Below are 16,713 nucleotides of genomic sequence, written 5' to 3' on the forward strand. Positions count from 1 at the left end.
AACTTGGATGAGAGACAGAAATGAATTGGAAGAGGGAGGCCTCTAGCCATGACCAGGTGGATGTGTGACCCAAAGCCCCTCCTAGCCCGGAGACCTATGCATGTGAGAACACTGAGCCCAGCCTCTTCTCGGTCAGTCTTTTTCTAGTTCTGCCTCCCTAATTGGGGCAGCTTCCTTTCTACTGAAGATACCCATTAAGCAATAGTGTCTGAGCCTGGCCTAGTCGATTCCCTCCAGCAAAATGGATGCCCTGTGTTATGTTCTCTTTTGCGTTGGAACCAATAGTCATGTCCTGACCCAGCTAGAAAATATGATGCACTTGATAAGACACAGTGGGTGAGGTCTGAGAACCGTTGTCTTAGTACTTACCTATCCAGTCCCCAAGGTCAGCGGGGAGGTTGGAATAAAAACAATCCAGGATCATCATGACAGGTTTAGTCCAGAGCTCTCCACCGCCATCAGCAGCACCACCACCTTCCCCTTGATTGCTCCAAAGGTCCCAAATTCTGTGGGTTGGAGTTGAAATGCCTCAATAAGTGCTAGCATTTGCAGAACAGCCTCAGCCAGGCATTCTCTGTGCCTTCTCTCAAGAGGTAGTGACCTGGTAACTCCTCAAACCTCCTTGCAAAGAGCTGCTCAGCCACAATGGATAGATTTTGCACCTCCTGGTAGCCTTCCACTCCTTGGGGAGGGCTTCTGCTTTCCACAGCCATGTAATGAATGGAACAGGCATAGTTCTTCATAAAGGGGCTGTTGTGAATGGGAACAGAAGGGTTCTGGGGAGTGGTTCAAGCCAGCAGGTGTTAAGGCAAAACACTTAAAAGCAGGAGATCTAATTAGAGGTAACAGGTTTGGGGACCTAGCTGGCTCCATTTAGCTTTACCTCTTAAATGATATAACATAAACATCTTGTCAGGGAAATGGGTTGTGATTCACCAAGAGTTGTCATATATATCATAGTTCAAATGCTAAGTTTCGGAACAACCAAATACAACAAAATCTGAATAAGTGTTGATCTGCCTTTGAAAATCCTTTGTGATTTATACAATGCCTTGAAGTTAGCTTTCCAAATAATTGATTCTTGATGGATAGAAAAAGACCAGAAGATGGAAAGAGAAATTGACTTGAGTCTTTCTAAACCTTTTGACACACCCTAGAAGTTGCTCTTTTGAATACATAAATCCATGATAGGAATGTATTTCTCATCTAGCTTTTTCTCTTGATGTTGACTGTCAGAGAAATAATTCTAGCTTTTAGAGCTTGGTGGTTGTTTAGAAACTGGAAGAAAAAAAAGGAGAAGACAGTATTCTCCAATCCTGGTGCTCTGTGATTCAAGTGAGTCTTCTGAGAAAAAGATGAATGAATGGTTTTCCTTTCATATCTGGGAGCAGGAAAGTTTGGAACGACTTCTATTCTGTGCTAACTGCAAGATTGATTATTTTTGGATGTCAAATCCTAGACTCTCACTAAATTGGGGATTGGAAATATTTTGCATATTCAGAAGAAATCTCAGCTATGGAGAAAAGTCTGACTCACAGTTGTAGAATTGAGATCGGGAATTATTAATTTGGAGCAACTTCTGTCAGCCAGGAGGGTCTCTTTTCCTTTCTCTTATGTCCTTTGTTAATAACATCACGGCTGGATGCGTGGAAATCACCATGTGGTCTTCACTACTCAGAGATAGCGATGCTTATATCTGATGCTGATAAGAACACCGATGTGTTGGGGCTAACAGAGAACACAGACCTAGGACAAGATGCAAATTCTGGGGGATCTAAGCACTGTAAATCCTGCAAGTTCTACACCTCCATGATGAAACCTGTGACTTACTTCTCTCAAAAGGTTGAAGCAGCCAAAGCCAACATTTGCTCTCCCATCTGCCTTGGTCTTACGCCTTTTGAGGTCTTGCAGCATCCTCTTGCCAGAATGGATTGTTCCCTGGACTCCAGTGATCCTCCTTGGAAGGCAACAGCCTCCTCCCAGGCTCTCCAGATGAGAAAGGCAGGATATAGATGAGGGGCAGCTGGTGCCATCCCTGGGACCTCTGGAATGTAGATTCTCCATGCTGCTAGCTGCCACCACTGTCACCTCATCCTGGAATTGGCATTCATATATTTCTTTTCTTTGTGTGTGTGTCAGAGGTGAGGTGGGTGACAGTAATAGTTGCTTATTGAGAGAAACTTTGAAAGTATGCAAAATTACAAAGATGATCCACCTATAAGGGGTTGTCACTGTTAAAATATTGGTATATTTCCTTCAAGTTGTTTACTGGGGCTTGTTTTTAAAGCATTATTGGAACCATAGTCTAAATACTTCCAGTCCTATTGTTCTTACACTATCTTATTTCAACACCATCTTTCCATGTCATAAAAGATTTTTTGAAAACATTTTTCTATAGATGAGTAGTATTCCATTGTATAAATGTAGCATCATTTATGAAATCATTTCTCTAGTAAAAGATTTTTTGAAAACATTTTTCTATAGATGAGTAGCATTCCATTGTATAAATGTAGCATCATTTATGAAATTATTTCTCTAGTATTAGACATTTAAATGTTTTGCCTTTGTACTACTATACACAATGATACAAGTCACCATAGTGGTATGCCAGGTTTGCATACTTCATCCGTAAATGTTTCTTGAGCCATGTTGCCACATTGTTTCCTAAAGGGTTACACCTGTTACTTCTGCATCATCAGTACAAAAGACACCTTTCTTACCACCTTTACCAACAGAGATATTATCATCTTTTAGAAATCTGTGCCAATGAGACAATGTGCTATGCTGTGTTTCTTTTATTAGTGATGCTGAATACTTTTCATTTGTTTATTATCCACTTGAATTATTCTGTGAATTTTTGTTTCCCCTGGACTTTTCCAGATATAATTCATTAGGCTACACCAGTCAGATGGACTTTGATTATTGTCCCTGGTTTATGAGACAAACCATCACATAAAGAAATAAGTTTATTTTTTATTACAAATTTCCTAGATGCTTGTGTAGCTCAGAACCCTAAAACACCAACTAATTTCCTCTTGCGTTCTGATCTGTACACTTTCTCTCCTCAGCAGGTGTTCCCTCATCTCACCTTTTGGAGGTGGGTAGGGCGGTGGGCTGGATGTTGCAAATGTTGTTTCAGTGAGAATGGGCGAGGGCCATAGATTCTGAGGGTCTGACAGAACTTTAAAGGTTTTCTGGTCATTGCCAAGTTGGTGCTTTACATGCCCACATAGGAGCCATGAGTTACAGTGGGAAACGTGCATAGGACTCAAAGCTTCATCTCCCATTTATTAGCTATGTGACTTTGGGCAAGTCGCTTGGCCTCTCTGAGCCTCAGTCTCCTTATCTTAAAATCATTTAGTAAGATTAACCAGTCGTTGTCAACCTTCTGTAGTCTCTTATTTACCTTCCTCCTCTGTCCCCACTGGAGCCCCCATTTTTTAAAGATTTTGATCTTTAGCATTTATTAATTGATCTGTTGGACACCTTGTCACATGGGCTATTTGAGCTAGGCTTTGGGAAATACTGGAAACAGTTGAAAGACCCCAGCCTTACCACCATCAGAGGCCTGTGGGTATCTGGGAACCCCTGTGGTTAAAAGTTAGTGAAGAGTAGAAGAGATGACCTTTCAGTTTTTCAATCACCTATAATATCTAGTTGATATATTTTCCATATGCTGTGAGGCAGGCAGGGCAGGTGTCATATCTAGTCTCAGAAAACAGAGATTCTTAGAGGTTTGGAGATCTGCTTGAGGTCCCACAACACAGTGACATTGGGACAGGGATGGGTTCTGGCCAGTGCTACTTCTCCGGACAGGGCAGCTGCTCTGCCGATGTTCACACAGGCCCACATGCCTGTGGACTTTTAACCATCCACACTTGCCCAGCACTGGGCCGGCACCAGCGGGCACTCAACAAAGGGTGGCCCATGCGTTCTCACCTGTCTCCCCTCCCCGCCAGGTACGTGGTCATCTCTCGGGAGGAGAGGGAGCAGAACCTGATGGCATTCCAGCACAGTGAGCGCATCTACTTCCGGGCATGCAGGGACATCCGGCCTGGGGAGTGGCTGCGGGTCTGGTACAGCGAGGACTACATGAAGCGCCTGCACAGCATGTCCCAGGAAACCATCCACCGCAACCTGGCCAGAGGTGAGTGCCACGCTCCACGCGGACTGTGCCCACCACTGAGCCCCACGGGAGACCTGGATAGCTTCTTTTGGAGCTTCCTGAGAAAACCAATGGGAAATACAGTTCCCAGCAATGGAAAGACCCAGAGTAATTTGGGGGAACAGATGGTTGAGTCTGAGCAGCAGCTCCGGGCCAGACAGGGGCCACCCCAGCATGTTCTCTTCCCCTATGGTCTCAGAAATCCTTACCACACACATTTCAGAGTATCCATGACAGAGACAAGCCCCCAAAGCCAAGCAAATGTGTTTTATCAAAATGTACCCTACTTCCCCAACTCCAGTAGATGAAAAGATGTTACACACTGCTACTGCCTCAATAATGATCACAGTAACAGGTAACATTTACTAAATACTCATTATGTGAAATACTGACAACAGTTCAAGGACCCCACTCTACCACCATCAGAGGCTTGTTCGGTATCTGGGAACCCCTGTGGTTAGAAGTTAGTGAAGAGTAGAAGAGATGACCTTTCAGTTACCTACAATATCTGGTGTTGATATATTTTCCATAACCTGTGAGCAGATTTTCTGCATGTTCCCATGTAATCATCATAGCAGCTGTCCCTACCCTGTCAGTGTACCCTGAGAATTAGATGGAGTCATGGACATGTGGCCTTTAGGACGATGCCCGCCTCCATCATCAGAAGTCCTCAGCTATAAACTTTTAATACTCATGATCCCACGTGGATTCTTTTACCCATCTTACAGATGTGCAAACTGAATATCAAATGAATACAGTGATTCATCCAGGGTCACCTGGCTAGGAAGGACAGAACTAGGTTTCTAATCCATATCAGTCTGACTTCAAGGTCTAAGTTCTGATCTCAAATGTTACCTGGTGTTCCAGAAAAAACCTGTCCCCTCCTTGGTTCCTCCTGGTGTCTCTACTACAGTCCTAATGAGATGAGGTGAAAGAACAATCTCTATCAAAAGAAGAAGGTTGGCAGGAGGTGGGAGGGTGACTTAGGTGTGGGAAGCCGGGTGGGTTGGGTGTCCATTCAGAAGCAGTTTTACTGCTTATCAGCGTAAGAAGGGAGTTTAACTACTCTCAGCCTCTAGTCCTTTGCCCTTTAATTCCATCCTCATCCTGCCCAGGGTAGACTGGTGAGTCCAGGCCCTTCTTTCAAGGGTTTTTTTTTACACTAAAACCACACATCCAAATACCTAGAGTCTATCTGGTGCCAGGAACCAAGGCTGTTCCCAAGCCTCACTGTATCGTGTTCCTGACCAACTTACTAATTGGAAATAAATCTTCACTTGGAATACGAGGGGAGAAGACGAAAAGGGGGTGGGAGTGACCTATTCAAACTAAGCTGTCTTTAAAAGCAAAACAGAACAAAGCAAACTGTGGACATTGAGTGCATAGCTGCTGCCTGACTTGGTAAAAGGTATCTGGAGATGATGGGCAGTAAAAGGAGACCCCATAAACATACTCATTTCTTGTCTTCTTTGGATCTCAGGGTTGGGCACATGTTGGTTTCACTTGGCAAGGCGTGCTTCCATGATGAGGCTGCAGTGGTTTCCATGTGACCTCTGGAGATGCCTCATGTAAAAGTGCCTAATACATATTAGGGACTCAATAAGTCTTTGTTGAATGGATGAAAGAAGAAATGAATGAAGACAGCCAAGAAGCTTCCCAAAGAATCATACCACTAGAAGAAAAGAAAACCCAGAGAAATCATATCTGAGAACACAGATTTCGTCCCTTAGTCATAACCTTCTTGCGTTCTTCTGGATTTGCGATGTCCTTTTCTTCCCCCAGTGGTCTTCTCCAGAGCACCTGAAGCTACATCATCCTCATGAGCCCCAAGACCACAGGGGACTGCTCAGAGAAGGGTGTGAGCTTTCTGGAGTGGTTCAAATGAGGTGTGTCAGACAGACTTGAAAGGAGATACACCGAGACATATGAAGATACAGGAGGGAAGAGGGTCTATTCCTGGTCAGGCTGAGCAGTAGGAAATAGGAAGGAAATTGAAAGCTACAGTGGGGCGGTTCCACAGCTGTGGGTGATCCTGAAGCCCTTGGGAATGGTCATGGAGCTCAGTGGCTTTTAAATGTGTGCCTCTGTAGCCTGTAACTTCAGCAGACTCCGGGTACTTTTAGTGGTGTCCCAGATTGGTGTGCCAGTGCTGCTCTGAAAGGGAGATCCCCTATGCCCAATCACTCATGGTCTTACATAGAAGGAGGTTTCTTTGTAACTGGAAGTTGGCACCCTGATGGAGGCCAGAGCATGAATTATTCGTTCTTATTAAGTAGGGATATTATTGGTTGTTGCCAGAAGTCTTCCTGAAGAGAGTGTAAACTATTCCTTTGTGGTTAGTCCTTTTAAGAATAGATTGCATCTAAAGCTCGCATTCAAACAATTTATGTGATTTGACCTACTTTGACTCATTAATTTACTTTGAGGTTTCCTTTGTTTCTGTTTTCCATATTGTATGGAGGCTTTGGAAGCAATTTCATGATGCTTAAAGGTTTGTTTTGGCCCATAGATGTTTCTTGAAGCCTTAAGTCCACAGAGATCTCCTGCTCATACTAAGAAAATTGAACAACGTTGTTTTCAAACAATGATGAGGAATCTCTGGCGATCTGTAGGTTTGACTTCTCGATGTCCTCAGCTGTTTGCTGCCTGATTGTCCCATGACAAAATGGGTCTTGTTTTTAGAGATTTTCAATGGGCAAGTGATGCATCTGATCTGTAAGACATACAGGTTGCATTTTCAAGTTATCTCCATCTCTCCCCTTTCTGCAGCTCAGCTGATATAGAAGTGCAGGCTGTGGGGAGCTGCTGAATTCCAGAAGCCTTGGAGATAAAGTTGTTCTTTAAGTATTCATGTGAGGACAGAAAAGGTGCATCCTGAATAGATAACTTCCTTTTGTGCTGTAACCTAAAGGAAACCTGGAGTCAAACATGTGGCAGGGCACAGCACCCGTGCCAGCTACGGGAAACCAGGCATGGAACATCTTGACTGCTTATGGCAAACCCTTGGCCTTCACTCAGAAGCATTTGGCAAATGGAGCCGTCAGAAGCCTAAGTACAGCTTAGTTCAAGTCATTGTTCAGTGGCACATCACCCAGGGCCCCTGCATCTGGTCTAGGAAACCTTTGAGATTTCTGAGTTCCATGGGGTACTTTCAGGACCCTCCAAGGGCTGAAGAGATTCCTCTGCCTTTTTAGCATCTCTCACCAGGAAGCATCAGCACTTCTGTAGCAGTTTATGAAACTATGTTGGTAATTTTAAAGAATCACGCTAGCTGTGTGCCATGGCTCATGCCAGTAATCCCAGCACTTTGGGAGGCCAAGGTGGGCAGATCACTTGAGCCTAGGAGTTTGAGACCAGCCTGGGCAACATGGCAAAACCCTATATCCACAAAAAATGCGAAACTTAGGGTGTGATGGCGTGCATCTGTAGTCCCAGCTACTTGGGAGGCTGAGGTGGGAGGATCACTTGACCCTGGAAGGTAGAGGCTGCATGAGCACCACTGCACTTCAGCCTGGACAACAGAGTGAGTCTCTGTCTCAAAAAATAAAATTAAAAACAAGGAATCAGTCTAAAATAATTTATGGTTGAGGAGCTCACCAAAGTATTTGAAACAATTGAAAGTAATTCAAAGTGAATTGAAGTAATTCACATGATAGAAAGAAATAGGCAAGGAAACGTCCTTTGAATTGCCAAGTAAGGAGACACAGCTATATTTCCAGACTGCTTTGGGTCATTGTGGATACCTTGTCTTTTATCTTGTCAGAGGCTGCCATGTTGGAGCCCTCAGCGCCATAGGTCTCCTTGTCTTCCCCTTTCCTCTGCCCTTAGTCGTCAGTGGGAACCACAGAAGTTCAGATCATGTTTTCTCACATGTTCCTAGTCTGCTGATTGCTGGGAGAATTAGAAAGGACAGTTGCCAAAGGATGGACTTTGCCTTAAGTGGGCTGTCTCCATAGCAACGAAGGAGGAGGAAGGAGTGAGGCCTATGGTGTTTCACGTGTACCTTTTACCAAGTCGAAGCAGCCATCTTGTCATTGCTAGAGCTGAGGTGAAGCTGCAAATGTTGGGGGAGTTGATACTTACTTGGCTCTGAGGTATGTTCCCACCACCCAGTGTGATTAAGTGGGATGTTGCCTTCTAGGGTCACAGGAAAGAATGTTCAATTACTCTCCCCTGTAGATTTATCTTAACTTATAACCATAGAGCTTGTAGACATGAAGTTTCTTGGAAATTGTCTCTTTATAAAAGGTCTTTCCACCGTTCAGGTCCTATGAGTCTAGTTCTGATGGTCCACTGAGTGATTCATATCTCCCCTTTGCAACACCTGCCCCACAAGCCCAGATGTAGAGGGATGTGTCAGGTGACCTAACAGGAGGCCTGCTTTGTTTTCTGTTGGTTTCTCCAATTTGGGGGTTTTCCCCACTTCCTTACACCCTGGTTTTCCTTCCTAGGAGAGAAGAGGTTGCAGAGGGAGAAGTCTGAGCAGGCTCTGGATAACCCAGAAGACCTGAGGGGTCCCATTCATCTCCCTGTGCTGAGACAGGGCAAAAGTCCCTACAAGCGTGGCTTTGATGAGGGGGACATACACCCCCAAGCCAAGAAGAAGAAAATTGACCTGATTTTCAAGGATGTTCTGGAGGCCTCACTGGAATCTGCAAAGGTGGAAGCCCACCAGTTGGCCCTGAGCACCTCACTGGTCATCAGGAAAGTCCCCAAGTACCAGGATGATGCCTACAGTCGGTGTGCAACAACCATGACCCATGGTGTGCAGAATATAGGCCGGACCCAGGGGGAGGGGGACCGGAAGTTCCCCCAGAGGGTCTCCAAGGAGCCAGGCCAATTGGAGGATGAAGAAGAGGAGCCTTCATCATTCAAGGCTGACAGTCCTGCCGAGGCCTCCCTTGCATCTGACCCTCATGAACTTCCCACCACCTCTTTTTGCCCTAACTGTATTCGCCTAAAGAAGAAGGTTCGGGAGCTTCAGGCAGAATTAGACATGCTGAAGTCTGGGAAACTTCCTGAGCCCCCTGTATTGCCACCACAGGTACTGGAGCTCCCAGAGTTCTCGGACCCTGCAGGTAAGTTGGTTTGGATGAGATTATTGTCAGAGGGCAGAGCACGCAGTGGGCTGTGTGGAGGGTAGCCTAAAGCTCTCTGTGGAAACCACCTTCTGGGAGACCTGAGGAGTGTAACATGGAGGCAGCTACCTCCATGGGTGGGAGCCCAGGTCCTCAGTGTCTCTGGCAGGCCCGTCGGCAGCTCTGCCAGGTACTCTGTGTGTTGCCCTTGTATCCTCCTTGTCAATAAAGGAAGTTCCGCTGCAGATGGGGTGTGTGCTGTGTTCTTGACCCGTTGCCTTTCTCTGCTGGTCCTACTGGTGTCTTACCCCAAAGCCCAATTTCTAAACCCAGTCATTCTCTCTCCCCAGTCCCAAGCAAGGTGTCCCACTGGAGAGATCTCATGGCTTCCCTAACTTAGTCCAGGAACACAACCTTGTTATTCTCTTCCTGAATTTCTGTCCTGCCACACATGTTCCCCAGTCTGGAGTTCTAGAAGGATGGAGAGTGAGGGGATCCAGGCCATTCGCCTGCATGGCTTTTCCCTATTCTGTTGGCTACCTGGATCTCTAGAGTTGGTTGACAACTATGGAGGTTTTCCAGTTCATATCTGCAGCTGAGGGAGACTGTTTACATAGCACTTACTCTTTTATCCACATCCCTTAGCTCAGAATGAGGTGTTTCTTGTATTTAAAGCATGCATCTGAACTAAACTGCATTTTGATCCTGAAATCACTTGGGGCCATATCCAAGCTACTTTTGTTCACATTAATGAAGGGCAAATGAATCCCAAGTTCTTGTATAACTTTGGAATGTGTGATGTGCTTTTCCTCCTCCATCAGATCTACTCTCCTAGCTTGTACTGTCCAGTTGATAGGGGGCATTTAAATCCCTCAAACACCCACACATGGAGGGTGAGGGCAGGCAGCCTGGAGCCTGGTGGGTATGACAGAAGGCAACCGTGGACAATCCACAGAGAGTAAAAGTCACATGGGCTAGCAGGAGTGCTCATAAACTAAATCTGGGCTGGGATTCAATCTGTCATAGGCTTCCACGGACTTCTGTTTCCCACGGTGTGGCACCTACCTTCCAGGAATGTTTCCTGTGGATTTTGGAAAAGCCTGTTTTTTCCACTGGGTATCAACGTTTCTTTCTCATTTGTTTTTCAGCCTCAGAGAGTATGGTCTCCGGCCCCGCCATCATGGAGGACGATGACCAGGAAGTCGATTCAGCAGATGAATCTGTCTCCAACGATATGATGACTGCGACGGATGAGCCCTCCAAGATGTCATCGGCCACCGGGCGCCGAATCCGGCGCTTTAAGCAGGAATGGCTGAAGAAGTTCTGGTTCCTGCGGTACTCCCCGACCCTCAATGAGATGTGGTGCCATGTCTGCCGCCAGTACACGGTGCAGTCCTCACGCACCTCAGCCTTCATCATCGGCTCCAAGCAGTTTAAGATTCACACCATCAAACTGCACAGCCAGAGCAACCTGCACAAGAAGTGCCTGCAGCTGTACAAGCTCCGCATGCACCCGGAGAAGACAGAGGAGATGTGTCGCAACATGACCCTGCTCTTCAACACCGCCTACCACCTGGCCCTGGAGGGCAGGCCCTACCTGGACTTCCGGCCCCTGGCAGAGCTGCTGAGGAAGTGTGAGCTCAAGGTGGTGGACCAGTACATGAACGAGGGAGACTGCCAGATCCTCATCCATCACATCGCCCGGGCCCTGCGGGAAGACCTGGTGGAGCGCATCCGCCAGTCACCTTGCCTCAGCATCATCCTGGATGGGCAGAGTGATGATCTGCTGGCTGACACAGTGGCTGTCTATGTTCAGTACACCAGCAGCGATGGGCCCCCGGCCACGGAGTTCCTGTCCCTGCAGGAGCTGGGGTTCTCTAGCACAGAAAGCTATCTCCAGGCGCTTGACCGGGCCTTCTCGGCCTTGGGCATCCGGTTGCAGGATGAAAAGCCAACAGTTGGCTTGGGTGTAGATGGAGCCAACATCACAGCCAGCCTCCGTGCCAGCATGTTCATGACCATCCGCAAGACGCTGCCCTGGCTGCTGTGCCTGCCCTTCATGGTGCACCGGCCCCACCTGGAGATCCTGGATGCCATCAGCGGGAAGGAGCTCCCGTGCCTGGAGGAGCTGGAGAACAACCTGAAGCAGCTGCTGAGCTTCTACCGCTACTCGCCACGCCTCATGTGCGAGCTGCGGTCCACAGCAGCCACCCTCTGTGAGGAGACGGAGTTCCTGGGGGATATCCGCGCAGTTCGCTGGATCATCGGTGAGCAGAACGTCCTCAACGCCCTCATCAAGGACTACCTGGAGGTGGTGGCCCATCTCAAGGAGGTCAGCAGCCAGACCCAGCGGGCGGATGCCTCGGCCATCGCACTGGCCCTGCTGCAGTTCCTCATGGACTACCAGTCCATCAAGCTCATCTACTTCCTGCTGGATGTGATTGCTGTGCTCTCGCGCCTGGCCTACATCTTCCAGGGCGAGTACCTGCTGGTGTCCCAGGTGGATGACAAGATCGAGGAGGCCATCCAGGAGATCAGCCGGCTGGCTGACTCCCCTGGAGAATACCTGCAGGAGTTCGAGGAGAACTTCCGAGAGAGCTTCAATGGGATCGCCATGAAGAATCTCAGGGTGGCTGAAGCCAAGTTCCAGTCCATCAGGGAGAAGATCTGCCAGAAGACCCAGGTCATCCTGGCTCAGAGGTTTGACTCCCGCAGCCGGATCTTTGTGAAGGCCTGCCAGGTGTTCGACCTGGCTGCCTGGCCCAGGAGCAGTGAGGAGCTGATGAGCTTTGGCAAGGAGGATATGGTGCAAATATTTGATCACCTGGAGGCCATCCCGACCTTTTCCCGGGATGTCTGTAGGGAAGGGCTGGACCCCCGGGGTAGTCTGTTGATGGAGTGGCGAGAACTCAAGGCAGATTACTACACCAAAAATGGCTTCAAAGACCTGATCAGCCACATTTGCAAGTACAAACAGAGGTTTCCACTCTTGAACAAGATCATTCAGGTTCTTAAAGTCCTCCCCACTTCCACCGCTTGCTGTGAGAAAGGCCGCAATGCCCTCCAGCGAGTTCGCAAAAACCACCGCTCCCGCCTGACCCTGGAGCAGCTTAGCGACCTGTTGACAATCGCTGTAAACGGACCGCCAATCGCCAACTTTGATGCCAAGCGAGCCCTGGACAGCTGGTTTGAGGAGAAGTCTGGGAATAGTTATGCGCTGTCCGCAGAAGTCCTCAGTAGGATGTCTGCGCTGGAGCAGAAGCCAGTGCTACAGACCGTGGACCACGGGACGGAGTTTTACCCCGACATTTAGGAAGCTGGCACTGCAGAGTTCACTAAGCTGTTGAATATTTTTTTAATCTATACTCATAAGCTTTGATATATTATATAAATATATATTATATTATATTATATATATATATATATATAAGCTCACACTGAAAATTTTTAAAAACCAAGGTGACGCGTCCACCAGAAGCCACTGGGAGCTTTCAGAAAGGAAAAATGTTGGAAACTGACTCTTGTCTACAAAATTTGGCAGCTGCAACATACATGGCAACTCATTTTCACTCACAGAAGCACGTGCTGGGGCCTCCTGTGTTCCCACCTTACTGTTCGCCAACAGCATAAGCTAAAATGACAGGTCTCTGTCATCACCTTTAGGTAGCTCATTTTGTTTGTTTTCATTTGTGGGTGGCGGGGCTCTGGGTTTGGGTTTATGTTCTTGCCTTTTTTAATTTGGTTTTATGATGGGAGGGAGCTCCTCGGCCTCCTCATTGACATTCTGGTCCGCTGAATCAGATCTCTGACTTAAGCCAGGGTGGGTTGTCTGTCTGGACTGGGGGGATTGACCTTTCTCCCTCTACACCCGACTTCAGCTTGAGATCTTTTTTTGTTCATTTCCTGATGAGGGTTCCTTCGCTGTCCTACAAACAAAAGTGTCGGTCAAACCGTGACACTGCCACACCTCACCTCTGTTGCCTCGTCCATCCCCGGGTTGTGGATCCCTTCCTTCCAGCCCGCCTAGAAATTCACGATATTACCCATTATACTGAAGGCAACATTGCCTCATCGCCGAGCTTGAAATCCTGGGGAAGGGAGAAGGGGTGAACTTTTAGCATTCCTGTTTGTACGAGGTGGAGGATAAAACAATACAATTCCATTCCGATCCAGGGCTTTTGGGGAGATAAAGAGCCAAGAAGTCCAGACCCCAATAGGGGAGTGATTTTTGGCTAAAAAATAAGTAAAATGAAAAGTACTTATTCGAGTTACATGGATTATTTATACTCTTTCTTTATAATCATATCATGTGTTGAGGGTTTTTTTTTTCCTTTAATAATCAAGAAATGCCTGCTATAGTTCAGTGGCAGGAGGTGTCAATGCAAATTGTGCCCTGAGTTATACATAACTCAGATGAGAGTCTTTAGAGATGTGGTCCTTCTTTTGCAACAAGGCTGATAACATGCTCCATGGTCATAGGAAACTGGGGAATGTGTCTCTGCCTGTAAACTCTTCCTTATTTGAACAGGATAGAGATGTCCTAAAGAAATGGAGAAAAGAAGAGAGGACTCTCAAGGCATCAGCCTACACACACACACACACACACACACACACACACAATCACAATATACAATATAAGCTTTAGAAATAGCCACTTGCCTACTCCCTGGGGCAAGTAGTGTTTTAAACTAGAGGAGTCTGATCAATGCTGTTTCATTCATTTAACTACCGGTATACCTCGCAAGGGAGTTTTAAAAAATGTGCGTGAGCTGTTAAAAACTTCTGTTCATGTTACTAAATCTGATTTATGCATATTTTATATGCAGAGATCCTATCACGTGGATGCAGGTCATTTTGGGGTGGGGGAGGAAGATCTGAATTACATACACGTGGTCAGTTCTGCTGAGAGCTTCATCTCTTGGTTGGCAGAGGGTGGTGTGATCTGGCCACAGGCAAGGCCCCAATGTCTTCAACCTGCTTGGTTCAGACGTTATAAAACTGTGGTGGCTTCCTTCCTTCTTGGTTTGTGTTGTCTCTGAGGCCTCATGCCACCGTTGAGAACCATAGTGGAAATGTCATCAACACTGAACATGTTATAGCCCTTTCTTGGTCCCACCAGTCCCTTCATCCCCCACCAATCCCTTCCCCTTCACCCCCATGGTCTTGGTGCTAAGATAACTTTAGAATCATTGCTGCTAGTCAATAGCTTTTCATTATATAAATATATTATATATATTATATATTATTTTTGAAACATTTTTGTTTGTTTTCAACAGTGATGTAGCATGTTAGAAAAACAAAACAAAAACAAAACAAAACAAAAAACACCTGGGCTCCTCCAACTGTCCCACTGCCAGGCCTCATATGCTGCCTTCTTCAACAAATCAATGCACCCCTGCCTGGTGACATCCACCCCACCCTCCACCCCAGTTGCACACATGCTTCCACACCCTCCTCTGAGCAAGAAGACAGTTAGCAGGAATGAGCAAGGAAAGGCTGAAAGCCCCCTTCTGAGGCTCTGAGGTTCCAAGCCCCATTCCACTTCCCCACTTTAAACTGATGTCTCCCTCCATCTGCTCCTCCCATCAGTGTCAAAACCTAACTGTGGTCAAGTGGGATGCTGTTACAAAGCACCAGGTCCCACCTGGCCCAGCCCCAGCCTCGGGACTTCCTGTCCCCTCACACACGCAAACTGCTGTGTCTGGGGAGTTTCACTGAGCATTGCAGAGACTAAGAAGGCTTGAGAGCAGAGATGGCTGGCAAGACAGGGCTTGGTGAGGGCAGAAACAGTAGGTTGGGATCCTTTCTTCTAGCCAGCAGTTGCCTTACACCTTACATTGGGTAATGGGTAGGGAGGAGCAGGCCAAGGCTCCCACTCATTTGAAAACCAGGAAGAGAGAACCAGTGTCTTCTTGAGCACCTGATCAGTTGGGGCTACACTTTTTCCTCTCAAGAGATCATGGCCAAAATGAGCTAAAATCTTCAGCTAGAAGGGGTAAAGCTTATGAGCCAATGCCAGTGCCTACCCTGTAGCCTCTGATAAAGTTGAGAGCAGGTGACCCGCTTCTGGCCTAACAGAATGAGCTGCTAGGCACAGCATGCGGCTGCAGGGGTCACCTCCTCAGTTGGCCACCAGACCTTGCAAAAGCTAACCTCTCAGGTGGTCCTGAAGTTAGGTTAGGGCATCCCTAAAACTCTGGGTGCTTGTGGCTTCTGCTAAATTTAGCCATGCCAGGGCTGTGGCAGACACTCTGTAGGCCATATTGCCTTGGGACAGGGAATAATTTGGGTGATACACCACTGCAATTTACATGGGGTCTCTTCTCAGCTTGGATGTTCCCTGGGAGGCCCAGTGCTTCTGTCCTGTGAATTCTGCGTGTGATTACCCATGATTTCTGTCATAGGCATTTCCCACTCTTCTGCTTGCTTGAGAAGGACTTGGACTGATAGGACACTCAGAGTCTAGCCCAGGGAGCCATATGCTTGGCTAACCTAATCTCCCCTTGATGTATATACAGAACTGTGGAAAAGCAGTTGGTGCATTCCAAACGTGGTTACTTCAGACAAGACAGAGCCCTTTAACTCAGTCTCTGGCTTAGGAGTGATGACTACAGGCTTAGAATGAAACGTGTCTCGGGCTGAGACTTGACATAACTGGGCTGGCTGATTAGTGACTTTCTTTGGCTCATGGGGATGGTGGGAAGTGAGATCAACCTTGAGGCCCAGGTTTGTGGCCAATTGTGCCAAGAAGATACCTGGCAGAGTCTGGGAGCCAGGGCCCTTATGATTAACATGATCTGTTTTTCCTTCATGGAGGACAAAATAAAAGATTCACTGCCATCTAATATCTGTGAAACATGAGGACAGCCCAGCCATGTCTGTAACTCTTGCCATGTCAGAATCCCCAAGTTTTGCCTGCCTGGTTGAATATGAGAGTCCAGGCATCAAAAACAGCAGTCTTATTTAATTTAATTTTTTAAATGACTGGCCTATGATACCTTGTGATGCTGGGCACATCCTCATTTCCCCATTCTCACTTGGGACTGAGAGCAGGCTCCAGCTCTGGGGTCCCTGGATGGCAAGGTTCAGTGCTGGGCCCCGGAATCTATGGCACTTGGAGGTCTCTGACCTCAGCCTCTGCCACATGTTTCCAAGTTGAGTTCTTTTGCTGAACCCCCTTCCCTTGAGTTGCCTATGCCAACCCTTTAATTTGGGAAAAGGACCTTGTAATTACTTAAGGTAATGTTTAAATGTTTTCCATTCATTTGGAGGTGGTGCCAAAAGTGCGGAAAGCACGCAGAAGGCTGGAAACGATAACTGACAGCCTGCCGTGGGCCCACAGCCCTGGCCCAGCCTGCACTGAGGGGCTTGTGCCATGTTACTTGATCACCTGGAGCCTGATGGGACCCAGGAGGTGGCCTGAGGGGTTGAAGTGTAACTTCCCTCTTCTGGATGCCCCCTTTCACTTTT

The 16,713-nt window shown here is 47.2% G+C and overlaps 1 protein-coding gene across 2 annotated transcripts in view; it reads left to right on the forward strand.

Moving 5' to 3' along the window:
- The window catches only part of PRDM11 (PR domain containing 11), an 81,095-nt gene extending 68,444 nt beyond the window's left edge, over positions 1-12,651 (forward strand). The window contains exons 6-8 of one of the 2 annotated variants that reach the window (XM_011963279.1): positions 3,960-4,147; positions 8,617-9,243; positions 10,392-12,651. In XM_011963279.1, coding sequence (XP_011818669.1) covers positions 3,960-4,147; positions 8,617-9,243; positions 10,392-12,556 — 2,980 coding nt within the window. In that variant the 3' untranslated portion in view covers positions 12,557-12,651. Of the gene's footprint in view, positions 1-3,959; positions 4,148-8,616; positions 9,489-10,391 lie in introns of those variants that run through there. The other variant, XM_011963280.1, reaches the window with a different exon arrangement.
- The last annotated feature ends 4,062 nt before the right edge of the window (positions 12,652-16,713 follow it).

This window comes from Colobus angolensis, unplaced genomic scaffold (assembly GCF_000951035.1).
Source record: "Colobus angolensis palliatus isolate OR3802 unplaced genomic scaffold, Cang.pa_1.0 Scaffold61, whole genome shotgun sequence".
Classification (NCBI taxonomy): Eukaryota; Metazoa; Chordata; class Mammalia; order Primates; family Cercopithecidae; genus Colobus; species Colobus angolensis.